This window comes from Peromyscus eremicus, chromosome 15, assembly GCF_949786415.1.
Source record: "Peromyscus eremicus chromosome 15, PerEre_H2_v1, whole genome shotgun sequence".
NCBI classification, from domain to species: domain Eukaryota; kingdom Metazoa; phylum Chordata; class Mammalia; order Rodentia; family Cricetidae; genus Peromyscus; species Peromyscus eremicus.
The window spans coordinates 24,162,468-24,174,535 of record NC_081431.1 but is presented as its reverse complement, the minus strand read 5'-3'; the positions used below and the strand labels follow the sequence as shown (position 1 = coordinate 24,174,535).

The following is a 12,068-nucleotide window of genomic DNA, read 5'->3' as shown; positions in this document are numbered from 1 at the left end:
TTAAAATAAAAGATTTTAATAACAAATCGAATTTACATGATTAAAAGCCTGAACTGACCAGTGAGGTATTGCATATACATCATACACCATGTAGTAGTAAGCTACCCACACATATCTGCTACAGGAATTATCTTCGGACACTCCAAATGAAATTCTGACCTCTGTTAGGAAAGATAACCATCAAGGGAAGTACATTTCATCAGGTTTATTCCAAGCTGTGACCTAAGCTCATAGTTTCCGTGTTTGTGATCCCAGTGCTGGCAACGTTTTCATTTCATCCACTCTGTTCTTGTGTACTTGAAAAGCAGGGGTTATCCATCGACCACACGAACACTGTTCTCCATACCAGTTGAAGGAACCCAGCTTGGCACTGCATTTTGGGCAAAGAAGCTGAAAAAAGCAAAGGTGTCACTACATCCATTTTCTATTCATCCAGCAACTACCATTGGCAATATAAATTAATATAGGAGATCAATAAAATTAATATATAAAGTCTATAAAATAGCTAAGGCATGGTTCCCGTCATCAAAAAAAGTTGTTTTTTTTTTTTTTTGGTTGGTTGGTTGATTAGTTGGTTGGTTTTGGTTTTTCAAGACAGGGTTTCTCCGTGTAGCCCTGGCTGTCCTGGAACTCATTCTGTAGATTCTGAGATCCACCTGCTGCTGCCTCCCAAGTGCTCAGATTAAAGGTGTGTGCCACCACCACTGGGCTTATCAAGGAACTTGTAATCTGAGAGGCTACACTTACTCACACTTGGTCATAAACTACAGTTGCCACAGGAGAGGCCCTTTGTACTGAAACAGACAACCAGGAACCTCAGGCTCCAGGGAAAAAGCAAAGCTCAAAGCAACTAAGAATGTCTTTATCAAGGTCATGAATGAACACTTGGCTCCTAATCAATTTATAACAGGACTCCAAATTAGAACATCATGGAGAAGGATGGAAATGCATATTCAGGTTCTCATCTTCTATTACTAACTGGTATCAGTAGCATATACATCAAATACACTGATATTCCAGTAAGAGAGAAATCCAAAAGCACTCACCAAGTTAACTGCACGTTCTCTAATGTTAACAATAGCATATCATTTATGTTTAGTATACATGGTCTGAGTAGGGATTTTTATTTTAAATTGAGCTACAGAAGTCTGAACACAGAGCCAGCAAGACGGATTAGTATTTGCAAAGCAAGCCTGATGACCTAAGTTCGATTCCCAGAACCCATGTAAGGGTGGAAGGAAAGACCTGATACCACAAAGTTCTCCTGACCTCCATACATAGACCACGACACATGGACTCCTTTCCCAAATGAACGAAGAAGCAAGGTTTATTCAAGTCTGGACATAAAACTCAGAAACGGGAGAGAAAAAAAACCAATAAAACCAGGCATTATAGACGTATGTAATCCTAGATAGCTGGACCATGAGGAGCTTGAGGGGAACCTCAGCTACACAGCACATACAAAGACACTGTAGGTTACATAGTGAGCTTGAGAGCTCACTCTCGCCTCGCTCACACACACACACATTTCTCTACTGTCTTAAACTTCAATGTGACAAAATATAAGTTCAAGGTGGAAAAATCTATAATATTCAAAGAGCTCCTACACATCAAGAAAAAAAAGATATAAAACACTTTACAGAAAAAGAAACTATAAATGACTGGTGAGTCAGTTCTGTCACCTTGACACAAGCTAGAATTACCTGAGAAGAAGGAACCTCAGCTGTGGAACTGTCTCCACCACGCTGGCCTGTGGGCATGTCTGTGGGGGTGTTTTCTTGATTAATGATCGATGTGGAAGGGCCCAGCCCACTATGGGTGGTGCCCGCCCCCATAGGAGGGCCTGCTTTTATAAACATATATATATATATATATAAACTTATATAAACTAGGCCCATGGAGTAAACCATGGAGACCAAGCCAGTAAGCAGAATTCCTCCAGGGTCTCTGGTTCAGTTACTGCCTCCAGATTTCTACTCTGGCTTCCTAGAAAATGGATTGTATGCTGTAAGATGAAGTAAACCCTTTCCTCCCAAATTTGGTTTTGGTCATAGTGTTTATCACAGCAACACACACCCATCTAAGACAGCTGATAAATAAGTAAATACACTGATCTTCAAAAGTAATCAAAAAAAGTCAGAGACATTTTAGAATTAGCATTTCTTTACTCCACAAACATTTTATAGTATCATAAGGGAGACAGAGAAATGGGTACACAAATTCTCTTAGTGAGAAAAAATTCTGTATGGGTGTTATGAATATTAGCCTTAATGGAGTCCTTCAAAAAAAAAAAAACCAGAAACATGCACAAATGTGATTTAGAATGTTATTTGTTTGTTTATTTATTTAATGAGATGGTATCTCACTAGGTAGCCCTAGCTAGCCTGGATTTCTATGTAGACCAGACTCACCTTAAACTCACAGAAATCCATCTGGTTCTGCCCTGAATAAAAGGCATGCACCACCACACTCACTCATGATTTAGAATCTTCTACAAAAATGTCTTTACTTTGTGCCTGTGCACACTCATTTTATAGGTTAACTAAAGGCAAGCCAAAAGCACAAAAACCAAAATTGGATTTCTTTGAAATTAAAAACTCTACGACAAGTCATAATCCTAGGAATGGGAAGAGAGAGCCGGGTACAGCTGTGCATGCCTGTAATTCCAGCACTTGCAAGGTAGACACAGAAAGACCAGAGTTGGAGACCAGCCTGGGCTACATGGATCCCAGGAGGACAATGTTAGGTCTCAAACTCAGGACAAATGGCTAACAAAGGGGCCTTTAACATACCAGGGCAGACTCTGGCCACCAGCCTTCCTCAGTCCCTACTCACCAGTACCTGGGCTGGCATACCCAGCCCCCTCCCCTAACCCTCTCTAGCCCCTGAGCCTCACTTCCCTTCCCCAGTCTCTTGGCCTCTTGGTCCTTGGCTCCTCTCTCTTGCTCTCCCCCCAACTCCTACTCCTCTCGTGGCCCAGTTCAGTCTGCTGGCCTGGTTCAGTCTGGACCCTTCCAGATGCCTCTGGCTGTGCCCTCCTTCATATCTAGAAACTTTCTACTCCACCATACCTAGGAACAGTCATATCATTCAGACTGGGAGTTGGAGGCCACCCTGGGCTACATGAGATCCTGTCTCAAAAATAAAAACTAGCTTGGTAACACATACCTAAAATCCTAACATTCAAGAGGCTGAGAAAGGAGATCATGAGCTCAAGCCCAACCCAGACTACATAGCAAAACTGTGTTTCAAAGAACAAAATGAAACAAATAACAATAAAAATGCTGATTTCTTTTTTTGTAATCACTCAAAATAATTTGAGTGTAATTACAAAACAAACAAACAAACAAACAGCCAGGTGGCAGTGGCGCACACCTATAGTCCCAGCACTCGGGAAGCAGAGCCAAGGGGAATCTCTGTGAGTTCCAGGCCAGCCTGGTCTACAGAGCGAGATCCAGGACAGCCAGGGCTACACAGAGAAACCCTGTCTCGAAAAACCAAAAACAAACAAACAAAAAAACCTTTGTAACTAAAACTACAAATAAAACAAGTTTAAAGCAGCTCAATCTAAACATATGGATACCAATTTCCAGACAAAATAATAACTAATGTAAACTAAATTTCCTCATCAACGGATCGCAAGTACATCTGTAACTACTACTATATTCTCAAATGAGATAATACAGTAAAAGATTTCACAAAATATCTGCTGTACAAACTTTTATACATCCATACAACCTTTCAAATTCATTGAAATTATTACATGGGGTTGAGTTGTAGCTCATGTAAAATGTATAGGGCATGCAAGGGCCTGAATTAAATCCCTTGCAATAAAAAAAAATTGTTATGGAATACCTTCAGATTAGTATCAAATGTGCGTAAAGGCAAATGTGAGGGTCATTCTCTAATAGGGAATGAAAAGCATCCCGGAGCAAATGCATTAAATACAAAGATCAGAAACAGAAAATGGGTGCCACAAAGCTAAATGAGAAAAATAAGTTTTAAACCTAAATTTACCTTGATTTATCCCACTTTTTAATTCTGTGATATACCTAATTATTTTTAAAATGTTAGTCTTATATGTTTGAAAACATAAACTATAGTCTTAAAACAAATCTAACTTGGATGAGTGGTTCTCCATCAAATGTGGTTAATGAATTTGAATCAGCTAATTTTTAAAACCATTTTACTTGAATACTGGGACCACAGTTTTATGGTAGACTGCATTCTTACATGGCTGAGACCTTGAGGTTTATTTAAAAAGAAAGACTCTATTTCTGGTGACCTTACTCATACTCTAAAACGGTACAATTCTCAGAATCTTCAGAATGGAAACGATGATTAAAACACGTTTTATTATTTATTTATTTTTTATCCAGACAGTAAGATGGCACAACAGGTAAGGACGGTCTGGCCAAGCCTGATGACCTGCTTGCTCCTGGGACCCACATGGTGAACAGAGGAAACCCACTTCCACTAGTTGTTCTCTGACTTTCATGTGTGTGTATGACACCCCCAAACCCCCATAGGTACATTCACCCACATACAAAATAAAGAAAATGCAATACAGATATTAAAAACAAATAAAAATGTTTGTTGTTGCATTGTCTTGAGACAGTGTCTCATGAATGCCAGGATAGTCTCAAGCTCACTGTGTGCCCGACGTGACCTTAACTTTCGACCCTCCCGCCTTAACCTCCAGAGTGCTGGGATTTCATGTCTGGCTATGTGATGCTGGAGATGGAATCGAGGGCTTCATGGACACTAGACAAGCACTCTACCAACTGAGCCACATCCCAGCTCTAAAATACAGTTTAAAAGAGTAAAAAGGAACAGAATTTAGATGATACAATGAAACTGTAGAAAGAAAATAGTCTTCTCACCTGTCCATCCATTACTCCCAACAAAGTAGATTCCATCCACTGTACAGGTTCAATGAAGTAAGATGTACACTGAGCCTGACTCCCTGTGGTAAGTACCAAAGATGGCGTCGTTCTCTTGTGAGCAAAGGCTATTGGCCCACTTCCTTCATTATGATCCAAAATACTAGAACTTTTAAATAAAGATCGCCTGCAAAACCGCCAAAGACAAAAACATTAACGACTTCCAAAGGATGAAAACAAAGATGAAATGTACAGTATTTCTGACAAGCCAAAATTATACAACACTGAGTATGCTACTCAAATTTCAATAGCCCCTACAATCTGATCACTAAACTACATTCTTTCTGAGGCACGTTTGAATTTAAAATTTCCACAATATTCAATTAAACAAATCCTTCCTACAGAGGTAAGAAAATAAACCTTGAACTGCTTTGTCAATTACCAAGACAATTGGACACAAAATATTTTACCTGCACTTTCTACATTTGTAGAGAATGTCATCTTTTAATCCTTGTGAAACGGTAGTTGGGTCAACAGCAAAGAGTTCTTGAGGTAAATTCTGGAGTTCTACAAGGTAATTTAAATACAACCAACTGTCAATATCAACCTTCTAGAATTTCAGACACAATCCCAATGCCAAACTGAGCCTGTGCATGCTAAACTCAGAAACTGAAAACAAAGATCTCCGTGTTGAGAAATCAGGTAGAAAAGCAAAAAGCGCAGGCCTTCACTCTAAATGGGACTGCCTGATTTCAATGTCAGCCAGTTTTAAACCACGTGGGTTTTTACTAAACAAAGAAAAAAAAACAACAGTCTCTGCCTCCTAGGATTTCTTGAAAAGTAATATAATGCATTTAGTTGTCCAAGTAAATGACACCTCAGAAGAGTCCAAATGACATTAGTAATCACTGTTTACTCACCCGGATACTTCTCAGTAACCTTCTGCAAACGGTACTGCTTGTAAATTGCACTAGAGGTATCGACTTCGTATCCCATTGCCTCATACAATTTCAGTTGCCATTCAAACCCCTCATTCATCCTGCAACGAAAAGCAAGCGTGGGGTTCGGCTTTCTTTCAGTGAAACCTCAGGACAAAAGGAGAACTGGTAACAGCAGACGAGGAAGGCCCTAAGTTTGTCTAAGTGCAGGGACGTGCACCCACCCACCCACACACGTGCACTCCACACACACACCATACACAAACACACACAGACTTTACAGGGAAAGAAAGAAGTGTTACTGTGACGGGACTCACTTAGCTTCTGGCTTGACGGTCTGCAGGTTTTCATAGGCTTTTTCAAAGGTAAGCTGGTCAGTCTTCATTATAAAGGCAGTGACCACAGCGACACTCCGACTGACTCCTGCGTGGCTGAAAAAGAGACCTTCAAAATAAAACAGCAAATAGCAGCAATTAAAAACCAAGAGAAAGCCCAGCCCCTTGTTAACGGTAAAATGTAGGCCCACCTCACTTCTATCTTTTCCTTCCTCGTAGTCATGGCAATCTTCCTGTCTCAGCCTGCTAAGTGATGGGGTTACAGGTGTGCACCACTGTGCCCAGCTCTGTTCTACCTCCACTCAAACTAACCCACTGCCTCTTACATACTGCCAACATACAAAAGTAGTCATTGATTTCCCTGTCCCTTTTATAATTCTAAACAATATGGATGTATTAACTATTCAAAAATAACTACCTTAAAATTTTTCACCGTTGTCGTGGCTCCTTTGCTCTTCACTTCGAGTAGTTCCAGATCCGGTCCCATACTTCTATCACTATCTTCTGCCCTTACCTACGGCTTTACAACTACTGGCACACAGGAAGCGCCCAACAAAGCGTTCAAACCAGCCCAGCAGGACTACTCAGGAATCCCCACACCTACTAAGATTTTCCAGCCTTTCTTTTTGCTGCAGTATACCCTATCAATTTCCTGGACAAGGCCCAGGCATCCTTCACATCCTAATGTTCCCAGTCATCAACCACTCTCCCTCATCCCAAATAGAGCATTTTAAAAAAAAAAAATCTTGGAGCTGAGGGTTCAGCTCAGTAGAAGAGCACTTGCAAGTGCGGACCCCTGGATTTAATCCCAGCACCACTTCCAAAAAAGGAAATAAAAATAACCTGCTCTTCTGCAGTCTTGAGAACATCAACTGATAACCTCTCCTACCACTGAAGGAATGCATGGATTAGTGCTCAAAACAGACATCACAGTATACCGATTATTTCAAAGTAGCAGCAGATGGAGGCTGTATCTTCCTGTTTGCTTAAATTTGCTTCACCAAGGATGAAGAAAATTACTTCAGGTCCCTTCCCCGAGTTTTCATTAATTATATTCAAATAGCAGGGGGAAAAGACAAGTTTGTCAACACACCAAAGCAGACTGTCACGCACAGCCGTCTTCCATTTTGATCCAACTCAATATTCCAAAAAGAATCACTTATGATGACTGTCCCACAGGCTCAACAGATTTTGTATGTTTCTCCATGTCCACTGAAAACCCATTTACTATGCCTCTAAAATCTGCTGACATTCCTCTGCTGTCCCCTTCTCCCAATGAAAAGGGATATGTAATTCTGAATCAGATTGTGTTTTAACTTATTGTAGCTTTGTAGAAACGAACAACACAAAATTACCCTTCAGGTGGGCTTTGTTAGGGGAGAGAGCCTGGAGATCACCATCATCACTGAGGCATGATCCTGAGGCATGACTCGGCACTAAAGTGAGAGAGTGTTAGGAGAAATCTACATCATATCAGAGGCAGCAGATGCCAGCCTTGAAGGGAGAAAATGGGCCTTTAAGTCTGGGGAAGGAGCTCCATAGCCACTATATATAACAATGGGGTTCCCGAAAGAGAAAGAGACTACCAGTTTCAGAGAACAAGGGGAATTCTGTCTTTTGTAGGTTTTCATGGAGGGAGACAAGCTCCATAATATGTAGTGACCTATCCTGGCCTGGACTCAGAAGGCAGACGGGCACTACATAAAATAAAGTTATAATTCAACGTTATCTGGGGATGGGGCATACGGGGAGGGGGGGGGGTGACAACCTAGATTTGCTCACAGCTGCTAGTGGGAGAAAGACACCTATAAGCAATATAAGGTCACAACTCGAATTTTATCAACTTTCTGTCCCAGATTGCTGAAAAGGTGAGGGATGACTTGATTTCTGATAGAAAGTAACAGAGCCTGTGTGTGATCTCACAGGTTGGGCTTAGTGGCTAATCACACTTTGTGACGGCTCTGTGTACATAATTAAAAAAAAAAAAATGTAATGGCTACAGAACAAATCCAAGGTCCTTTGCTCTTAACACTGGTCTCTCCAGATCTGTCTATCATTTCTTCTGTTTCTCTTTCTCCCCACTCACCCCAGGGCAAGACAGAGAGACTAGAACCTCCACACCAATCTTAAACACAAAAACCAGAATTAAAGGCAAAGTAGTAGCACATGCATATAATACTAGCACTCAGGAGGCAGATGCAGGAGGATCCCAAGTTCAAGGATAGCCTAGCCAAGACAGCAAAACTTCATAGAAAGAAAGAGGAGGGGGAGGGAGGAAAGAAGGGGGAGAGAGGGAGCCGCCACTGTAACCTTTCTCCACCCTTCTATGTAAGAACTGGCCACAAAGACATTCTCTTAAGACTTGAGAGACACAGTACTAGAGTGTCTGACTAACCTGCAAGCAGGTCAAATCAATGATCTACTTAGTCTGATGTATCTTAAGGCCATCATTCCAGAAAGGGCCTTGCCCTATACCCCAGAGGGAGATGATCAATTCAGATCAGGTTGGGTTTCCCCTCTCACTCCACTGGTATTAGATCACACTTCCTTTTGTCCAATCACATTCCTATACGACTGTCCAGTATTAATTAATCCAAGCATTTTCCCTTGGTCTGTGAGTATCCGTTTCTCTAAACTCTCCCCTCACGTAAAACTTTGACTAAAAATTCTCAGGTGCGGTGTAGCACTAAAGGTGTGCAGCACTCTGGAAGCAGATGGCTTTGAAGCCGGCCTGGTCTACATAGCAAGCGAGTTCCAGGTCTGCCAGATCTGGAACTGTGTACAGTAAGACCTTGTCTCAAAAACAAAAAGTCTCATGTTTTTCTCTTGTTAACCACGGTGACTTTTAGGTCAAGGAAGAAAGGCATCACATATTTTCACCCCAATACATCTGGCCTGCACTACATTCACTTACAGAGCTGCTAAACCTTATGTGATGAACCCCAACTATAGACAGATGAGAGACGATAGATAGATAGATAGATAGATAGATAGATAGATAGATAGATAGACAGACAGACAGACAGACAGACAAGACACACAGACAGATGCTGCAAAATGAACCATGGACAGGATGCTGAAAATGAGAACACGGACCAGGGGCCGGTCTCCAGACCCTCTTCTTTGAGCGACATGCCCCAAGGATGAGGATGAGGAACGAGAGGGTCTCAGCTATGGCAGCCGGTTCCTCCCCTCCTGGGAGCTCTGCAGAAAGACGAGACTGGGTACGAGGCACTGCCCCCTGCCCCTTGCACTCACCAGTGCACCAACACCGCACGTCCCTCGGCTCGTGCCTGGCTGATGAAGGCCACGCAGCGATCCAGGTGGCTGAGCAGGTCGGTCTCGGGTCGGTCCAGCGCCGGCACGAAGAGGCTCCGGAGACCTTCGAACCCAGCCCCCGCCTGGAAACCCGGTTCCGAGTCGACCGTCAGCACGGCGGTGATGCCGGCCTCCAGCAGGTGGTCTGGTTCCGCCACCGCCGCCGCCCCACCCAGATACAGCCCTGGCCGCACTTCCACCGTGTGCCCGGCCGTGCTGGCGGCCGCAGTCTGCCGCTCGCCGCCATGGCTCAAGCCCGGCGCTTCCAACATGGCGGCGCCCGGGAGGCAGGCAGCCGCTGCCCCGCCACCGAGTCGCCGGCTAGAGCTAGAGCGGCTGTCTCCGCCGGCTTCCGCCTAACTCCAGCCCCTCAGCAGCGCCGTGGGAGGACCACGGCAATGGGGAAAATGACCGATGCTGCCCAAGGCGCTGTGCGGCTTGCTGAAGCGGTGCTAAGTAAGCGCCATTCAGAGCCGCTAAGCCGGGTGGAGCTCTGCGAGTTCGAGGCCAGCCTGGTTACAGAGTGAGCTCCAGGACAGGCACCAAAACTACACGGAGAAACCCCGTCTCGAAAAACAAAAACAAACAAACAGCAGCTTTCCACACAACCCTCCAAAGTTCAAAAGAGAAGATAAAATCTCCATCCGTCCATTGCTAGTGGGACTGTAAACTTGTATAGCCACTATGGAAATCAGTGAAGATGGGCATCAATCTACCTCTAGGTCTGGCAATACCACTCTTGGGCATTTACACAAAAGGAGCTTCATCCTACCACAGCGACACTTGCCCAACCACGTCCATTGATACTCTATTCACAATAGCTAGAAATTGGAAACGACCTAGATGTGCCTCAACAGAAGAACGGATAAAGAAAATGTGGTACATTTATTTATTTTCGAGACAAGGTTTCTCTGTGCAGTTTTGGTGCCTGTCCTGGATCTCTCTCTGTAGACCAGGCTGGCCTCGAACTCACAGAGATCCACCTGGCTCTGCTTCCCGAGTGCTGGGATCAAAGGCGTGAGCCACCGCTGCCCGGCTTTTATTTTATTTTATTTACATTTTTCTTTCTTTTTACCCTACAGGCCCTTTGTCTATATATTATGGTTTCTAGTTTAGTATTTTTATGGGATTGCTGAGTGTGCAAACAAATGAGACTTTGCGTCCATATCTGTTTCTTAGGTCTTTTCTTGAGTCTTTGCATTCTGTTTGTTTTGTCCTATTCCGATGTGTTAGTTTTTTTTAAATCTTATTATTTTTTTTATTATCATTCCTTAGAAGCCTGTTTTCTCTCTCTCTCTCTCTCTCTCTCTCTCTCTCTCTCTCTCTCTCTCTCTCTCTCTTTGGTTTTTCGAAACAGGGTTTCTCTGTGTAGTTTTGGTGCCTGTCCTGGATCTTGCTCTGTAGCCCAGGCTGGCCTCGAACTCACAGAGATCCGCCTGCCTCTGCCTCCCGAGTGCTGGGATTAAAGGTGTGTGCCACCACCACTGGGCTGCCTGTTTATTTTCTAAAAAGAAACAGAAAGGGGTTGGACCCAGATGGGAGAGAAAATGGGGAGAAACTGGGAGGAGTAGAGAGAGGGGAAACCACAATCAGGAGATATTATGTGAGAGAAAAAAATCTATTCTTAATAAAAGGAAAAAATATAATATCAATAGAAAAAAAGAAAAGAAAGTTCCCAGGTATAGGGTAAAAGGGCCAAGGAAAGAACACCCTGACTTGACCTGAGACCAGGGCAAAGGAAATACACCCTGACCCTGACTTGACCTGAGACCAGGGCAAAGGAAATACACCCTGACCCTGACTTGACCCCAAGACCAGGGCAAAGGAAATACACCCTGACCTTGACTTGACCCTGAGACCAGGGTCAAGAAAGAACACCCTGACCCTGACTTGATCCCAAGCCAAAGACTAGGGCCAAGCAATCGGAGCTTGCCCTCGAGTCTGACCGCGGAATCCCACCAATACCTGAGCTTGCCCTAGAGTCTGACCACAGAATCCCACCAATTCCGGGCCACCTTGGAAAGTTCCACCTCCCAAGAAACTCTATATAAACTCTACCTTCTGTTCAGTTCCCTGCTGTTTCTCTCCCAAGCAGAGGCAGCCACCCTCCTGGATTTTTCCCTCCTAATAAATCTCTTGTGTGAGGTTTGCTGGGCAGTGTGACTTCGTGGTATTCCTTGGCTTCCAGTTGCCAGGATATCTTTCCCTTCAAAGCTGCAACACTTACACCAGGTTTCTCAGATTTTAATGTTAATCAGGCAGTGTTAAACCTGAAAATCTATGAGAAAGACCAAGTCCACAACTGTCCAATTACTCAACTCTATTCTAGGAACCAAAGGTCAGGACGTCCTAACGAACTTATCTCAGCTTCTGTTAAACTGCATGTTTGTGCGGAACCCCCACCCCCACTTCCACCCCAGCTAACTGCTTATCTCAGCTTCTGTTAAAACTGCTTATTCCTGCAGCTGCTGAGCAAGATGCCAAGACATGATTTCTTCCTTCAGAAACCCTGTGTTCTGGACATTCTGGACCACACCTAGGTCCCTGAATGCCTGGGTGCGATCCCAGCCGGCTGGAATAAAGACTTTCAGTTG

General features: G+C 43.6%; 1 protein-coding gene across 2 annotated transcripts; it reads right to left on the bottom strand.

Annotated features, from left to right (window-relative positions):
• On the bottom strand, nucleotides 1-9,776 carry Dusp12 (dual specificity phosphatase 12). 2 transcript variants are annotated; one of them, XM_059280331.1, is made up of 6 exons: nucleotides 9,415-9,776; nucleotides 6,139-6,252; nucleotides 5,804-5,922; nucleotides 5,354-5,450; nucleotides 4,884-5,070; nucleotides 1-390 (listed from the first exon to the last, which is right to left on the bottom strand). In XM_059280331.1, exons 1-6 carry the CDS (start codon nucleotides 9,744-9,746, stop codon nucleotides 229-231), a joined length of 1,011 nt encoding a protein of 336 aa, XP_059136314.1. In that variant the 5' UTR covers nucleotides 9,747-9,776; the 3' UTR covers nucleotides 1-228. The 2 variants fall into 2 exon arrangements, with proteins under 2 accessions (XP_059136314.1, XP_059136315.1); XM_059280332.1 differs by lacking the exon at nucleotides 4,884-5,070.
• Nucleotides 9,777-12,068: the final 2,292 nt, after the last annotated feature.